General features: G+C 37.3%; 2 protein-coding genes across 2 annotated transcripts in view; one reads left to right on the top strand and one right to left on the bottom strand.

Annotated features, from left to right (window-relative positions):
- LOC149707953 (sorting nexin-25-like) overlaps positions 1–17,228 on the bottom strand; it is a 365,564-nt gene that overhangs the window by 337,776 nt on the left and 10,560 nt on the right. The gene's annotated exons all lie outside the window — the stretch shown is intronic.
- LOC149707955 (zinc finger MYM-type protein 1-like) lies at positions 13,751–16,267 on the top strand. The gene has a single exon (XM_089863849.1). It carries the CDS (start codon positions 13,751–13,753, stop codon positions 16,265–16,267), a length of 2,517 nt encoding a protein of 838 aa, XP_089719975.1.

The raw sequence follows: 17,228 nt of genomic DNA, 5'->3' as shown, positions 1-17,228 counted from the left end.
GCTCCCTCTCCTTATAAAAGCTTCGCTCCCTCTCTTTATAAAAGCCTCGCTCCCCCTCTTCATAATAGACTCGCTCCCCCTCTTTATAATAGACTCGCTCCCCCTCTTTACAATAGCCGCGCTCTCTCCCCTCATGAAAACGGTCGCTCTCTCCCCTCAGGAAAACGGTCGCTCTCTCCCCTCAAGATAACGGTCGCTCTCTCCCCTCAAGATAGCGTCCGGCCTTGCTTGTTTTTTATCGTTGCCTTCCACAGTACATTTTTTTGTTGGGATGCGCTATTTTGCAAAGCCATACAGTTGCGGTGAAGATATTCAAACAGCTCGCGCTACTTTGCAGACCGTAGTTCAGGAGACTCATACTGCAGACTCTGTATAGGTTGGAATTATATACAAATTATTACGGATAATTACAGATAATTATAAAATAAAGTGCAAAATAAACTAAAATCTTATTATCCATATTTTTTCATGTAATACCATGCCAATTTTCTGGGTAATTTTAAAATAAAGTGACGTAGTTTATGTTTAAAAAGACAAAGCTCTGAGCCTCTGGTGCTTAACTATGCAAACGTTAGCTCACACGATTGTGTTTTAATTTATTAATCGGATTTTTTCTCCCAATTTTTCAGATTCCCATTTTCCCCAAAACCACGTTCCTCCCAAAGCTCTTAGATACAGAATTTAGTAAGGTGGAATTGATTAGGTTCGTTGCAGTTGTAATTGATTACATTATCTTAGGTTTGGTTGGAATTGATTAAATTTGAAAAGGTTGGATTTGGTTGGCATTGATTAAATTTGAAAAGGTTGGATTTGGTTGGCATTGATTAAATTTGAAAAGGTTGGATTTGGTTGGCATTGATTAAATTTGGTTTGGTTACGTTTAATTGGAATTGATTAAATTACGTTAGGTTTGGTTGTATTATAGTTAATAAGGTTAATTAATTAATTTAGTTTGGAATTGAAAAAATAGGTTAGGTTAGGCCGCTTTCTTATTGGAAATGTTTTCTATACGTTTTTAACTATATTTGGAAAGTCATTATTTTGGTCGAATACACCTTCTTTAGCAAAATATTGCTTCTTTTATAGGGCAGGTTTCGTTAGGTTGGAATTGATACAATTAATAATGTTGCGCTCACTCAAAAACCAAATTTTTAGGAATTTCGGGAAAAATAACTATTGGTTTTAAACTTTGAAACTTTGGACGACAATTTAGAAACCTTCATTACACGTCTCTGTAAATTTTCAAGATATTTGAACCGTTGAATCCGTAGAGCAGATCATTTTAGCGGGCCGTATCCTATAAAACTTAATTTACCGGTATATTTCCGTTACATTTTTTCCCAAAATTTTCAAATACCGACGAAAAGGTAACTGAACATAGTTGGATATAAAAAGATTCTCCGAGTACGAAGAAAAAACCTGTGTATTACCATAAGTTAATTATCCTCCTCTAAGTACACAAATGCGGGGGTTCGGCTGTTTATCTTCGGCAGGGTAGCGTGACGTCAGAACTTGTATGGCTCTAAGATCGAAAGAGAGAAAATTCTGTCGAGGTGCAGCCACCGAACGGCCGAGACGGTTACTAAATGTGTGGAGCTATATTTTGGGAGAGTTCACTAGTAGTATTTCTGTTAGTAGTCAAGCTGGCAGGTGAACCTTCCCTCCCGCTATCTCAAAACTTCGTATTTTTATCTCTCGCGTAGGGTATTGGGGGGAAAGCATTTTTCAAACAGAACCCAAAAATTCTTCTCTCTGGCGAGTTCGAAGCAGGTTTCAGGCCTAAAGCGTAGTAAAGAATATGTAGGAAGCGCTAGCTCATACAGCACAATTTTGTATTAATGTTGAGTTGATACATGTTACGGATAGGGTATAGGGTCTTTGTAAAGGAATCCAGACAGACACTATTGCCATAGGAAGCATAGCGTTTTGTGTACTTAGAGGAGGATAATAAACTTATGGTATTACCAAAAGTATAAAGATATTAGAACAAAAAGAAGTACAGTTCGTACAATCTTAATTGCGAGGGGGTAGACACTTCATTTTTTTGTGTAACCCTGAGTTCGAATTTTTCTGAGTTCGCAAGAGATCTTCTGAATACGAGAGAGTTCTATTGAATTCGGAAGAGTTTCTTGCGAGTTCCATTGAATTCCAAAGAGTTTCTTGCGTGTTCTATTGAATTCCAAAGAGTTTCTTGCAAGTTCTAATCCGCGCCACTTGCGGACGGTCTGAAAACTACTCCCATTAAGTCTAGGGCGCCATACACGGGTTTGCAGAATCACCGCCAGGGCTCGAGCGCCGCGCATCTGACGGAAATTTTATAATAATGAATTCCAACCAAATCTAACCTTATTTATTCACTTACCACCAAACCTGACCTAAACGAATTTAATCAATTTAAAAAAACCTGACCTAACCTAATTTAATCAATTTCAACCAAACCTAACCTGAATTTATTTATTCAAACCCAGTGATACATTACTTCAATAAATCAAATCCAGTCAAATCAAACCAATACTAATCTAATTTGTTCAATTCCAACCAAAGATAACCAAATCTACTTTAATCAATGCCAACCAAATCCAACCTTTTCAAATTTAATCAATTCCGACCAAATCTAACCTAATTTAATCAATTACAACCAAACATAGCCTAAAGTAATCAATTACAACTGCAACGAACCTAATCAATTCCACCTTACTAAATTCTGTATCTAAGCGCTTTGGGAGGAATGTGGTTTCGGGGAAAATGGGAATCTGAAAAATTGGGAGAAAAAATCCGATTGGGAAATCTGAGCGAGGATGCCCATTTCCGTACAATTTTCGAGAATCATAGCCCAATTCCGCACACTTTTTATAACCCATTTCTACATTAAAATTTTAGTTCACCATCTTTTACCATAACCCATTCCCACACAGTTAGGTTCTGTTTGGTTCGGTTAGGTTTTGGCTAGGTTAGGTTAGATTCTGTTTGGTTCGGTTAGGTTTTGGCTAGGTTAGGTTCGGTTCGTTTAGCGTTGGATTCGGTTTGGTTCGGCTTCGGTTGGGGTTAGGTTCGATTAGGGTTAGGTTTGGTTCGGTTCGGTTACGGTTAGGTTAGGTTTGGTTCGGTTGGGGTTAGGGTTCGGTTTGGTTCAGTTAGGTCATGCTACAATAGAGGTATCCTATTAAACTTGTGATTTGACCATTGCAATATCACTATCTATAAAGAAAAGTGTATTGATAGATGTTAGCATTAAATTAAGTGTGTTTTTGTTAAAAAAAAATAGAAGTAAAAGGAGCATTTTTTAAATACCGTTTGTAAAATCTGTATCAAAATTAAATCTATCGTTAAATAGTATCGAAAATTTTATAATCATAAAGCCTCATCTTTTTCCTATTTACGTTCCAATGAGTCAGCAGCCCAAGCTTAAGGTTTCTAAAAGAAAGTAAAAATGGTTTTTTTTTTATTAAACTTTGCGGAAATGGGTTATGAAAAATTGTGCGGAAACGGGCTATGGGTTTTTAAGGTGTGAAAAATAAAACTTTGCGGAAAAGGGCAACCACCAATCTGAGATGGGGAGAAATGGAAACATACCTTAAAGTTAATTAAATTCATAACACAAAAGCAATTATTTCTAAAGTTGCACAATAAATGCTTGAGTACAACTTACAGACAAAATTGATATTAGAATTAATTTGTTAATGAAGATTAATTAATTCATTTTGCAATTTGCCAAAAAGTGCACTCACTAATTTTCGGACTGTATTGGACCGCCTAAATGACTGTCGAAAAACACTACAACAAGCATGCTTGTACCCGAGTAATTTCCGAAATTACCTCTTCAATATCTGACAATCGTGTGAGCTAACGTTTACATAGTTAAGCACCAGAGCTATGTCTTTTTAAACATAAACTACGTCACTTTATTTTAAAATTACCCAGAAAATTGGCATGGTATTACATGAAAAAATTATTGATAATACGATTTTAGTTTATTTTGCACTTTATTTTATAATTATCTGTAATTATCCGTAATAATTTGTATATAGTTCCAACCTATACAGAGTCTGCAGTATGAGTCTCCTGAACTACGGTCTGCATAGTAGCACGAGCTGTTTGAATATCTTCACCGCAACTGCATGGCTTTGCAAAATAGCGCATCCCAACAAAAAAATGTACTGTGGAAGGCAACGATAAAAAACAAGCAAGGCTGGACGCTATCTTGAGGGGAGAGAGCGACCGTTATCTTGAGGGGAGAGAGCGACCGTTATCTTGAGGGGAGAGAGCGACCGTTATCTTGAGGGGAGAGAACGCGGCTATTGTAAAGAGGGGGAGCGAGTCTATTATAAAGAGGGGGAACGAGTCTATTATAAAGAGGGGGAGCGAGTCTATTATGAAGAGGGGGAGCGAGGCTTTTATAAGGAGAGGGAGCGAAGCTTTTATAAGGAGAGGGAGCGAAGCTTTTATAAGGAGAGGGAGCGAAGCTTTTATAAGGAGAGGGAGCGAGGGTATTATAAGGAGGGAGAGCGAGGCTTTTATATGGAGAGGGAGCGAGGCTTTTATATGGAGAGGGAGCGAGGGTATTATAAGGAGGGAGAGCGAGGCTTTTATAAGGAGAGGGAGCGAGGCTTTTATATGGAGAGAGAGCGAGGGTATTATAAGGAAGGAGAGCGAGGCTTTTATAAGGAGAGGGAGCGAGGTTTAAAGAGAGGGAGCGAGGGTATTATAAAGAGGGAGAGCGAGGGTATTATAAGGAGGGAGAGCGAGGTTTAGAAAGAGAAGGAAGGTTGTGAAGGGAGGGAGCGAGGTTTAAAGAGAGGGAGCGAGTTTTAGAAAGAGAGGGAAGGTTTTGCAGGGAGGGAGCGAGGGTATTATAAGGAGGGAGAGCGAGGTTTAGAAAGAGAGGGAAGGTTTTGAAGGGAGGGAGCGAGGTTTAAAGAGAGGGAGCGAGGGTATTAAAAAGAGGGAGAGCGAGGTTTTGAAAGAGAGGGAAGGTTTTGAAGGGAGGGAGCGAGGTTTTGAAAGAGAGGGAAGGTTTTGAAGGGAGGGTGCGAGGTTTAAAGAGAGGGAGCGAGGGTATTATAAGGAGGGAGAGCGCGAAATATCTAAGGAGGGAGAGCGAATTTCGAATTTTGTCCGCTTTGGCTCGCCATATTAAAACACAGGCTGAGGTTGAGAACAGAACCCTTTTACACCAAAGATTTATAATTTCAACATTCAAACTATTTGAAATACGAACTTATTTTTCATTTAAAGCTAGAGTTTTGGTGTAAGGAGTGTCATAAGATGACACTGAGCACGGAAAAGTAATATATTAACATTAATAATTAGAGCTCGGCATTTACTATCCATTATCCACAAATTGGTGGATAACCGATTATTTATAAACAAATATGTGGATTATAATACGATTAACACGTAAGTTCTGTGGATAATTTTCGAGTATGGATAAAGATAAAAAACCTGGATAATGGATAATGCCGAGCTCTAATAATAATGTTAATTAGTTACATTAAAGGGAGGGTGAAGTAGAAATTCAAGTGATTTTTATCGATTCTTCTACTAATTATAAGACCAGTCTGCATAGTCAAACATTCAGAAAATACTTCCGAATGATTTTAAAATTCAAATTAGGTTCAGATTTTAAGGATAATTTTAAGGACCTCCGACCAATCACTTAACGCCTTGCCTTTTTATTAACAAAATTCTCATGGCACGCTCCATGTCTCGCAACACGATTGTCACGTCGCACGCAAATTTTATCAAATCTCGTGATAAATTTCATTCGACACGGAACGTGTCACGAGAATTTTGTTAATAAAAAGGCAGGGCGTTACGCGATTGGTCGGAGGTCCTTAAAATTATTCTTAATATCTGAACCTAATTTGAATTTTAAAATCATTGGGAAGTATTTCCTGAATGTTTCACTATGCAGACTGGTCTTATAATTAGTAGAAGAATCGAAAAAAAATCACTTTATTTTCTACTTCACCCTCCCTTTAATAACCATTTATGTTATATCAGTAACGTTTACTACATGTTTACATCTGTAGATGTAAAATTTGTACCGTTAGTGTTAGTCTGCACTTGAGTATAAGATAAAATGAAAAGCAAGTACGATATGACACCAAAGAAAACACTACCGAGTGAACTCTGGTTGATCAAGACACATTTCAAAATTGTAAAATGGAAACATCCATTGTTAATCTTAACCCATAAATAGTTTTCCTTAGCCCTATCTTCGTCGGATAAATCATTTGATGTTTTGAGTAATCTTAGGTGACAGGCTGATAATAACAAATCTTTGGCGCCACCCAAGATGCTCATTGTTGAAAACAAAGTTGCGCCACTCAATAAGACTAATATTGGGTCGAATGTAAATATTATTATATTCAATACTTCAGGGTCTGCCATAAGTTCTATCATAACTGGTATTTGTAAACAGAAAGTGGTTACCCATTCAATCATCCACAGAAAAAAGACGTATTTGAACGTGTCGTTTAACCCTTCCAACACAACCAAAACTTGCGTATGTTTTTGGCTAAATGCTTTAATATCATGGTTATTAACCAAATCCAACGATAAATATTTAACCCTCATTCTAATACATTCTACCGTAAAAGATAAAACTCCTTTAGCAACCAAGGTTAGTAATAAGATAAAATTCCACATAAGTGTGTCTAAATTAATTAAAAAATATGTGAGAAACCAAGGAGGTTTTAAATATTCCCAATCGAATAATATACGCTTAACGTAAAAGTCGATATATTGACTGGTCCATGCACTTTTGAACGAAATTATTACTAGAACAATAAATAATACTACTTCCAAAGCGAATACAAAATTAAGTAAAGTTGGTAACTTCAGTTCGACATCAGAACAAACACGTAACGCTTTTAACCATTTTTGCACTGTGGTCTTGCGAAAAATAAATAAATTGGCGAAAAACGTGATGGCGTATAGTCGTATCATGTTTCCAAACGGGTCAAGAAAGTCTGTGAGTGTACCTTTTCTATATAGTTTGTACACGTCAAAGATAAAAAGGTACGTTTGAATTCCACAGTAAGAGTTGAGTAGCAAGAGGGTGATGCACTTTTTGGCGTTCATCTGTCTGTTTACGTTAAGCAAACCGACAAAATGTAGGAAATTGAACGCAAAGTTAAACATGAAGTTGTTTTTCACCACTCGAAACTGTCCTCTATCTCGGAGAACAATTGGTTTTGGCTTAATGCCGAGATAAATGATAAGTTTATTCTTAAATTCGGTCAACATTTTGTATAATATCCAAGTTTGATTCACCCGCGTCCTTCGGTAAAACATTAAGAACTGCGTGAAAATGTTCAATCGCTTTTCAGAATTGCAGAGACAGTGGTGGTAACAATAATGTAGAAATATTTATTACATGGCTTGAGCGTCTTTATTCACTTCAACCATAATAATGAACCTAGGAACAAACCCTTCTACGTTAAAGGAGTTTTGCTCCGCGGTGTTACCCGGTTTCTCCTTTCCATTGAAACTTGCCGATGTTAATGGTAATATTTATTAGCATAGGGCGCTGCCGGTTTTCTGTGGAATAGGGGCACGCAATAAAAAACAAGATGGTCTTCACTGTAAAAAAGTGACGCTCATCTTTGAATGCTTAGGCGTGCATAGCCCCGACACTGTGGTGGTACGCTTTAACGTTCAAATTTGAATAACTTCTTTGCGTTCAAATCTGAATAACGTCTTTGCGTTCAAATTTGAATATTTTCTTTGCGTTCAGATTTGAACAGAACACTATTTTTCAAAATTAAACGCTCACGCATTCATATTTGAACGGTTCGTAAGAGGTTAGTATATCGTGTAAATTTAAGCACGAAACCGCTCAAATTTAATTGGAAAATTAAACGTTTAATATTGTATCTTTATGCATTGATTGCATTCATTTTTGAGCTACCTCGGAGAGTTTGATCCAGCTTTCATATTCAATTGCTTAAATTCAAAATTGAGCAGTTAATAATACATGGTGGACAAGCGTTTGATGAAGCATTGAAATTTGACAGTTATAGCGTTAAATTTTGAATAGTGAAATTTGATTTCAAATTTCATCGCTGAATGCCTTATGGTAGGGCACACTATATTAAATATACGCACTGATATGGAAGAAATCTATGGTGTTTAAAGCTTATACATCTTCTGAGGGCGGGTGAATTTGAAACACAAACTATAATCGTTGTGTTAAATAATAATTCAGTTATACGAAGAAAGTCTGCACTTAAGGAAAGTGTTCATTATCAAGTTCTTGCCTATTATAACGTTGTAGGTAATCAAACTATTTGAAGGCCTATGTAAATATAAGGGAAAAGTGAAATACGCAATAATCCGTAACATTTCCTTTCATATAGAGTGCTGTCAGTTGTGACGTCAGATCCAAGGTTAAACATCACGAGTCTGCGTTTAGCAATAGGCGGCCATGACAGTTACCGTTTTTTCTTTATGGGAAAACAGCATGGGTGACGTCACACCGGCGCTTCTGACAGCACTCTATTATTGTATAATGATGTTCATACAGACAAATATATATTTAATTCACGGTAAATAATCAAGTTATAGTCAATTGTTGAGATATTATTGTATTTTTAATGAAAGCTTTGTTTGCAGTACAAATTTACAGCAGCGGAATCAAGTAATTTTAGGGCAGTATTAATTTTGTTTTGCACACCTTTTGCGATTGAACAATTTCGTTCACGTTTGAATACCCATTAAACGCTTTTTTCTTAGAATGTTGTTTTAAAGCCAAAAACACTTTCATTTGAACGCCCATAACGCTCTCGTGTGAACGCCCATATCGCTCTCGTTTGAACGCTCATATCGCACTCGTTTGAACGCCCATATCGCACTCGTTTGAATGCCCATATTGTATTCGTTTGAACGCCCATAATGCACTCGTTTGAACGTCAAAAAATCTCGTTTAAAAGTCAAAAAGTTCTTATTTGAACGTCAAAAGCAATCTCGTTTTGAAAGCAAAAAAGTTCTTATTTGAAAGCCTAAAACGCTCTTGTTTTAAAACTAATACTAATACAAACATATTAGAACGCCAAAACGCTTCATTGAATGGGATAAGGATTCATTTTTGAATGGTAATATATAAGCTGTTCAAAATCCAAAATGAATGCTCATGGTTGAATTTGAACGCCTAAAACACTCCTTGTTCAAAATTGAATGTCAATTGTTAAATGTAAACGCGTCAATAGAGGCTATTTCAAAAATTGAACATTCACTATCATTTTTGAATGCCAAAAGCACGCTTATTTTTTTTACAGTGTAGCCCATAATTAAGCCACATCGTTTACGTACGCTCGCTATCCCTACCACAATAAATATACTTGTAGTGAAATATCCCCTAATATACCAGTCAGGGGGAATAATTTTTCAATGGCTGCTTGGCAAAGTGAATCACGTATCGCCAACGCCCGTTAATTAAATTTTAATTACTAATACTACTCTTCGGGTAAAACTATTAGTCCCATCGATACCTTGTAGCTAAGTAGAAACCAAAAAATTGACAAGCGCGCTTCTAGAATTCTCGCCCACTCGGACCGGTTCTACATCCTTCCCATTCCTCTCTCTCTCTTGGAGCTCGCGAGTCACTAAGCACAGCTCCTATATACTTTCTTTCTCTCTCCCACCATCTCTGCAACCCTATTTCACCAAGCGACTGTAGAGGATGAAGTATAGTATCAGGCTGGCATTCCGTAGGTGCCGGGGTTCGGATCCCGGTGGTCGTGGAGAAGGAAATAAATATTATAAATTTAAAAATAGTTGAATAAAAATTATGGAGCCACCACCACTTAGAAGTGGTTTCACGAAGTACTATTTAAAAATAACGAACGAAACTTCTTCTTCTACACACCAGGTCAAACTAATAGCCCATCGTATATACGATGTGGCTAAAAAGCTAGATAATATTGGTCCACGTTCATATATCATATCCAAAGTTGAATTAAACATATTCCTTGTTTGATTTTGCTGCAATATCATAGGTAACATTATAGCGAAAGGTATGACATTTACCAGTGCCGTAATATTGTTCTTAAGGTCGGTTGTTTCCATGTTATCGAGATAGTATTTATGTGAAAACGAAATGGGCAAGTTCCAGGAGATTCTGAAGATATATTAATATATGATACTCACACCAGCGGTGGCTTCTATCTGACATAATTTAACCAATAAAAGGCGCCGCTGCTAAGTCAATCAACAAAAACCAGATCTAGTTACTCCAAAACTTTGGCCGGACTTTTCAAAAGCCTTATGAAAGGCTAGACTTTCTGCTCCTCTTGGTATATTCTCTTTGCTTCTATCAGAAGTGAGATGAGACTAGAAGTACTGGGCTAACCAAATTCTTCACTTGGCGAAAGTGAATATTCTTGATAACACACCTACGGTTGGCCCTCTGGTGGCGGTTTCAGAATTTCCCCTCCTCCTAAACGTGAGACGCTGGCTGTGGTAGACGGCCGAACTAGATTCAAACACCCGCGTCCGTGTTCCGCGGCTTTATTTTGAGGGGAAGGGGATAGGAAATGTTTTTGGAACGCAACCAATTTTTTTCTCTCTATTGTAGGCGAGATGGAAGCGGCATAAAATCCTCAAATTTGTTCACTAGAGCCAGGTTCTATTATCAATGCTAGTATAGAGCAATTCTTTTCCAGTCTCATCTCACTTCTGCTCCTATGAACGTTTCAACACATAACAAGATTGTCGAAGGAAATCATATTTTAGTCGGAACACACATGATGATGATGAAGCAGAAAATCAAGTGATTCTTTATCGATTCTATTAATTATAAGACCAATCTGCATAGTGAAACATGCAAGAAATTAAACCGAATGATTTTAAAATTACAATTAGTTTGAAATTTCATGGATAATTTTAAATAAGTTCCTCCGATCAAACAAAATTCTCGTGGCACGCTCCATTTTTCGGGCCACAATTGTCACATATCGCGCGCCAATTTTATCACATCTCGCGATAAATTTCTTTCGTCGCGGAGCGTGTCACGAGAATTTTGTTAATAAAAAAGCAGGGTGTTACGCGATTGGTCGGATATACTTATGTAAAATTATCCATGAAATTACAAACTAATTGTAATTTTAAAATCATTGGGTTTTATTTCTTGCATGTTTCACTATGCAGATTGGTCTTATAATTAGGATAGAATTGATAAAAATAGTAGGATTTTCCATTTCACCCTCCGTTTAGCGTATTTGGTTGTTATACTTATTGCTGTTATGTAACTCATGATAGTGAAGATAATTAAGGAAAACATTATCTCTGGAAAAGTATTGTACTAAGAAAGCCTTTCGAGGCTGGTTTGAGTTAATTGAGTTTTTAATTGAATATATAAATATAGAGTGGACGGCGAGTGTATTGTTTCAGTAATAGTTTTATATTTTTGGCATGCAACAAAGCAATCAATAAAGGGTAGAAATATAAAGCAAACGTTTTCAATGCAGATAACGTTAATGTTGAGAGATCTTAATCCCCTATAGGGAGGAAAGTTCTTACATGCTGAACTATACCCCACTAAGGGAGGGTAGTTCTCGCATGCAGTGTGAAACTACATGAAAAGTTAGTCCTTTTTACAGACTTTTAAGCATCTGAAAAAGGTTGAAAAGTTTCAAATTGTACAAATGCATGGGATATTAAATTGGTTTTTGGACCCATAGTATTCAACCAGTAGATATAGACGTTTTTGTTAAATTGAATCATCTCTTTTCACTCGGGCGTTTTCGAGCACCAGAAATACGTTTAACCTAATTTATTCTGCAATATTTACAAAGTAAAATAATGTTTTACTCTAATTTTCTCAAAATAAAGATAAAACATCTCACAAAAGCAAGTGCCTCACATGTTGGCCTCTCAATTCTATAGTCGCCCTACTGTGAGGCCAGTACCTAACGTCCTAACCTTGTCTCGTTTTGTAAGAGTGTCGCATAACATTTTTAAGAGTGTCACTTAACACGTTTCAGTGTCGCCTAACACCTGTAAGAGTGTCTCACAACACGTTTAGCAGTGTTTTATAAAAGTACAACACCACCAGATTACCAATTTCTTAGTTAATTTAATTTAAAGGCTAAAATATTTTCTTTCATGAATATCATCTTTAAAATAAGTTATTAAATAATTTTTACCTCTCCGAGTGACGTATGTCACGGAGAGGTTCTAATTTCGACGTGTCTGTCTGTGTCTGTCTCTCTGTTGCTACACCCCAGGGGACCACGTTCCCAGTTGGCAAATCGGGGTAAATGTGCTCTCAATTTCCGAACCGGAAATTTGGAAAATTGTATTCCACCTATGATGGCTATTACTCCATTGTCTGTCTAACACCACCATCCTCTGGTCTTTTGTCCCTCCCACATGGACACCAGTCTGTACTTACTAGCTTCTAAACACCACCATCATCTGGTCTTTTGTCCATCCCACATGGACACCAGTCTGTACTTACTGGCTTCTAAACACCACCATCATCGTTAAGGTTAAGATATACGCGGCGATCGGCTAAGGTTAGGAGAAACGTCTAGCCGCGCAAAGGTTCACGCAATTGCGCTGTTCTTATCCATAGCTAAAATTTGAAACCTTTATATACTACCGACGTGAGTAAGGCGAAGCAACGGGCCTTTCCTTCATTTCAAACATCATTATTATTCAAGTCTCTCAAGAATGTCTAATTATTCTTTTCAGCCACATCGTAGTATACAGTGGCGTAGCTAAGGGGGGGCGGTGGGGGCGGTTCGCCCCGGGCGGCATATTTTTAGGGGCGGCATTTTCTGTGTGAGACCATTAAATCCTTTCGAAGGTCCACAAAATCTATATGGTTTTAAGTATATTTTTTAGCAGAAATATCGGCTTTCCCACAACCTTTTCTTCCGTATAAGCTATGGGTGTTTATGGTTGGAATTTGCATATGATTTACTTATATTGTTACGCGGGTTTTTTAAGAATTAGAGAGAGACTAGCACTTATTAAGAACACGATTTATTTCTACGACCATCTTTCTTAAAATCAAAAATACAAGTGAAGTAGTTTTCCGAATTTCGGTACAGTTGGGTTATTTTTTTAGTCTCCTGTGTGGCCCAGGTTATTTTCCACTCCAGAGGGGGAGAGTAGAAAGAGTTTAGGTCTTTATAAAATAGGAGGGAGGAGATACCGACCCCTGTTAAAAAAATGAGCGTGCTCAGCGTGACAATATTGAACGATTATGTTGGTTTTGCTTAAGAGTCATGCTAAGAAAGGTTGCCTTTGATTGTGCTACCCTAAGTTTAGGAATAACAAGGTACTACAAACCAATATTAGAACTGTCGTATGGCGCCGCTTCTATTTGCAAAGATATACTGTACTGTTGTGAAAGTATTAGTAATATTTACGGCATTAGACTAATGGGTCTTGATACTGGGGTGTTAAATATAGTCAAGTCATAAAACATAGGAGTGGTGACTTGGGGATGGGGGATCGCACTATAACCCCTTGTATTGATAAAAGTGGACTTTGTGTTGTAGAAAAGACTCAAAAGAGAGATTATTGGGAATTTGTTTTAGTTTTGGTTTAGTTTCGCCAAAAGTGGTCTACTCTTTGAACTGGTAGTAATTCTGAGTGGCATTAAACCCGAGACTTCCCCGTAAGTCAACTGAAACATTTAGTTTATTATACTTTATGGTCAGAAGAACTAGTCTTTATTTGTCTTTTACTTTAGTCACTTAACATTTATTAATAATTATTAAATAAAAATAATAAAATGAAGCGAGTTAAAGAAAGTGGTGCAGCCTTTAGGAAAAAGAAAAAGGCCAAGGAGGAAGAATTAAAAAGTAATAAAGGTGCACTATTAAAATATCTAAGTCGCGAATGCGGCGAAACGTCAAGTGGCACTGCTCCGGATACTGTTGTTGTTTCACCTGTTCCTGATAATGAAGCAATATTCGAGGAGCCCAAAGCCAAATCATCGTCAGGGTCAAATGATTCTTCAACATCAAGCGACGAGCTGTGTAACATAGCAAAAATTCCAGCAACTATCACTGACTTAAGGGATGTTGGTCTTTGGCCAATTAAAATTAACGATGATACACGAGTATTATTGGTACGACAAGGTTCGTCTGTGGTTCAACATCTAGATTCTGATTTTGGTGAAGTCATTCGTGAAGGTGCGTCAGTGAAAGGACAACATAGAAAACTTACACGTGATTGGTTTTTTCGAATTTTACAAAGTAAAGAGAAAATGCTGAGGTCGTGGTTGGTGTACTCTCCATCTAAGAGAGCTCTTTATTGCATTTGTTGTAAACTTTTTTTGGACAAAAGTCATTCAAAATTTGATTCTTCGGATGGATTCACAACGTGGTGGAAACTTAATCCTAAAATTGGCGATCATGAAACTAGTGTGACCCATATTCGATGTTTCACACGATGGAAGGAATTGGAAATTCGACTCCGAAGTGGAGAAACGATTGATAAAAAGAAGCAAGAACAAATGCTAACAGAAGTACAGAAGTGGAGGGCGATACTTTCAAGGCTGTTAGATATCATTCGTTTCCTTGCTAAACAAAATTTGGCTTTACGAGGCCACCGAGAAGTAATGAACGTAGATGAAGCTCAATCATCAACGGGAAATAGAGGAAATATTTTGGAATTGGTCCATTTGTTGGCGAAGTACGATCCAGTGCTACGTGAACATATTCTGAGAATCAATCTGGGGAAAAAGTATGCTAAATCTTATTTGTCGCCAACAATTCAAAACGAATTCATCGAAATTTTGGGAGAACAAGTAAAAAGCAAAGTTATCGAACAAGTTAAGGAAGCCAAGTATTTTTCAATGATGTTCGACAGCACCCCTGATATTTCTCATATGGATCAAACGAGCCAAGTTTTACGCTATGTCATGATTGTTGGAAATGAAGTAAAGGTAGTGGAGTCGTTTGTCGATTTCATTGAAACAAAAGGTAAAACAGCCGAGAATATTTCAACAATGATCTTGCAAAAACTACAAACAGACGGAATTGATATTCAAAATTGTAGAGGACAAGCATACGATAATGCAGCTGTCATGGCTGGTCAACATACTGGCGTTCAAAAACGCATCAAGGAAATTAATGGAAAAGCTGAATTTGTCGCGTGTACAAATCACTCGCTGAATTTGGCGGGTGTTCACGCGGCTTCGGTAGCGGTAGATTCTGTTACCTTTTTTGGAACCTTAGAGCGTGTTTACACTTATTTTTCTTCCTCAAACCATCGCTGGGATATTCTGATTTCAACCACTGGACAAAGTGTCAAACGTATTGTAGAAACTCGATGGAGTGCGCGGGGAGATGCAGTGAGTGTTGTTAAGAATAATTACAGGAAAATCTTAACTGCTTTAGAAAGTTTAACTGGTGAAGCAGAAAATAACCTTACCCGATCAGATGCTGGCGTGCTGCTTGTTTCATTACAATCGTTTTCCTTTTTGTGCTTTCTTGGCGTGTGGGCCCCTGTCCTTGTAGAAATTAACGACACACAGTCATACCTCCAAACCCAAGGATTGAATATCGAGCAATGTAACACTAAAGTCGGGGCTTTAAAAGTATTTTTAACTGATAAAAGGGGAGAATTAGTAAACAATGCAGTAAGATATGCCAAGGAAATTTGCGAGGATTTAGGTATAGCCATGGATCGTCGGTGTAGAAAAAAGAAACGGATGGCAGGAGAAAAGTCACACGATGCATCGTTGTCGTACGAAAATGAGTTAAGAAGAGAAATGTTTCTTTCAATGGACAGAGTGATCGAAGAGATAAACACTAGATTTAAACAGCTCAATATTCTTGCGGAAAAATATGCCTTCCTTACACCATCAAATCTTTTGAGTGATAAGTACGAATGCCGACTAAAAGATGATCATGATGACATTAACAAGGAAGAGTTCGTTTTGGAGAGAAAAAGACTTCAGAGCTTTATTTCTGTTGCTCACGAAACAGAGACGTGGAAAGACGGTCGTCACGGGCCCCTTGAACTTTTGAAATTTATTGTTAGATTTAGTCTTCAGAACTCAGTTCCAAATATTGTAATCCTACTGCGAATTTTCCTCACAATTGCTGTAAGCGTTGCTAGTTGCGAGAGAAGTTTTTCAAAACTAAAATATATTAAAAATTATCTAAGATCAACAATGAGCACTTTACGCTTAAGAAATCTTGCCATTCTGTCTATAGAACAGCAAATGGCTGACGAAATTGATTTTGACGATGCAATAAATACTTTTGCAAACCGAAAAGCCAGAAAAATAACAGTTTAAATTTCGGAATTAAAATTAACTTGAAAACAAAAAACTAAAACTTGAAAATAAAAAACTAAAAAAAAAACAAGTGTTTAAAATTTTTTCTTTAAGTTATTTGGACTCTTTTATTTAATTCCAGCATTGCAGCGCACCCAATGGTATACCAATTTAAACGTGAGAGTATAAGGGGGCGGCAAACTCAGACACCGCCCCGGGCAGCAAAACCTCTAGCTACGCCACTGGTAGTATACGATAGGCTTTTAGTTTGACCCGAGTCGTAGTAGTAGTGGCCGGGGTTGTCGCTTTCTTTATCGTTAGATTTTAGCTTAAAAGGAACTCGACAGTACCTCAACCCACCCATAGGGGTAACTGAGCTCGGTTAGAGATTTTATTTAAATTGAAATTTTTTTTGGTCGCAGCCGGGATTTGAACCCTGGTCTCTCACGCAGAAGTCAGACATTCTACCACTGAGCCATATAGACTTGATAGCAATCGCGAGGTTTTATCGTTTAGTTTTATCTCTAAAATGTCGGGGTGATGTGGGGGGGGGGGGTACCTCTTAATCTGTGGGGTCGGACTTTTTTTTATTTTTTTAGGGTCTTTTGATTTTTTTCTTTTTATTTATGTACTAATTAAATAGATAACGATGTGGCTACTATTAAGGACCTTGGGCCATCTTGTTTTAATATGATGTAACGCTCAATAAGGTGAATAACTAACGAACATATATAATATCAATTATATTTATTTTAGTATTTAAGATATTCTTGTTTCTCAACTCAAAATTAATACAGAAAGAGTTAAACAGCAGTCTATTTTCTTGTCTGTGACGGCTAGATATTCATGCGTTCTCAGGCGTTATCCATGATCTAACAAATAGGTATCATGGCTGATGACATCTTCCCATACGTTAAAATATCCGACACTCAATTTATTAAATAGAAGTAAGTGGTACATCTTTTTTCAATTAAATTCGGTT

This window comes from Phalangium opilio, unplaced genomic scaffold (genome assembly GCF_054372755.1).
Source record: "Phalangium opilio isolate 3A_F unplaced genomic scaffold, DU_Popi_V2 ptg000013l_1, whole genome shotgun sequence".
In the NCBI taxonomy this organism is placed as follows: Eukaryota; Metazoa; Arthropoda; class Arachnida; order Opiliones; family Phalangiidae; genus Phalangium; species Phalangium opilio.
Note: the sequence above shows the minus strand (reverse complement) of the source record. Positions and strands in the feature narration are given on the sequence as shown.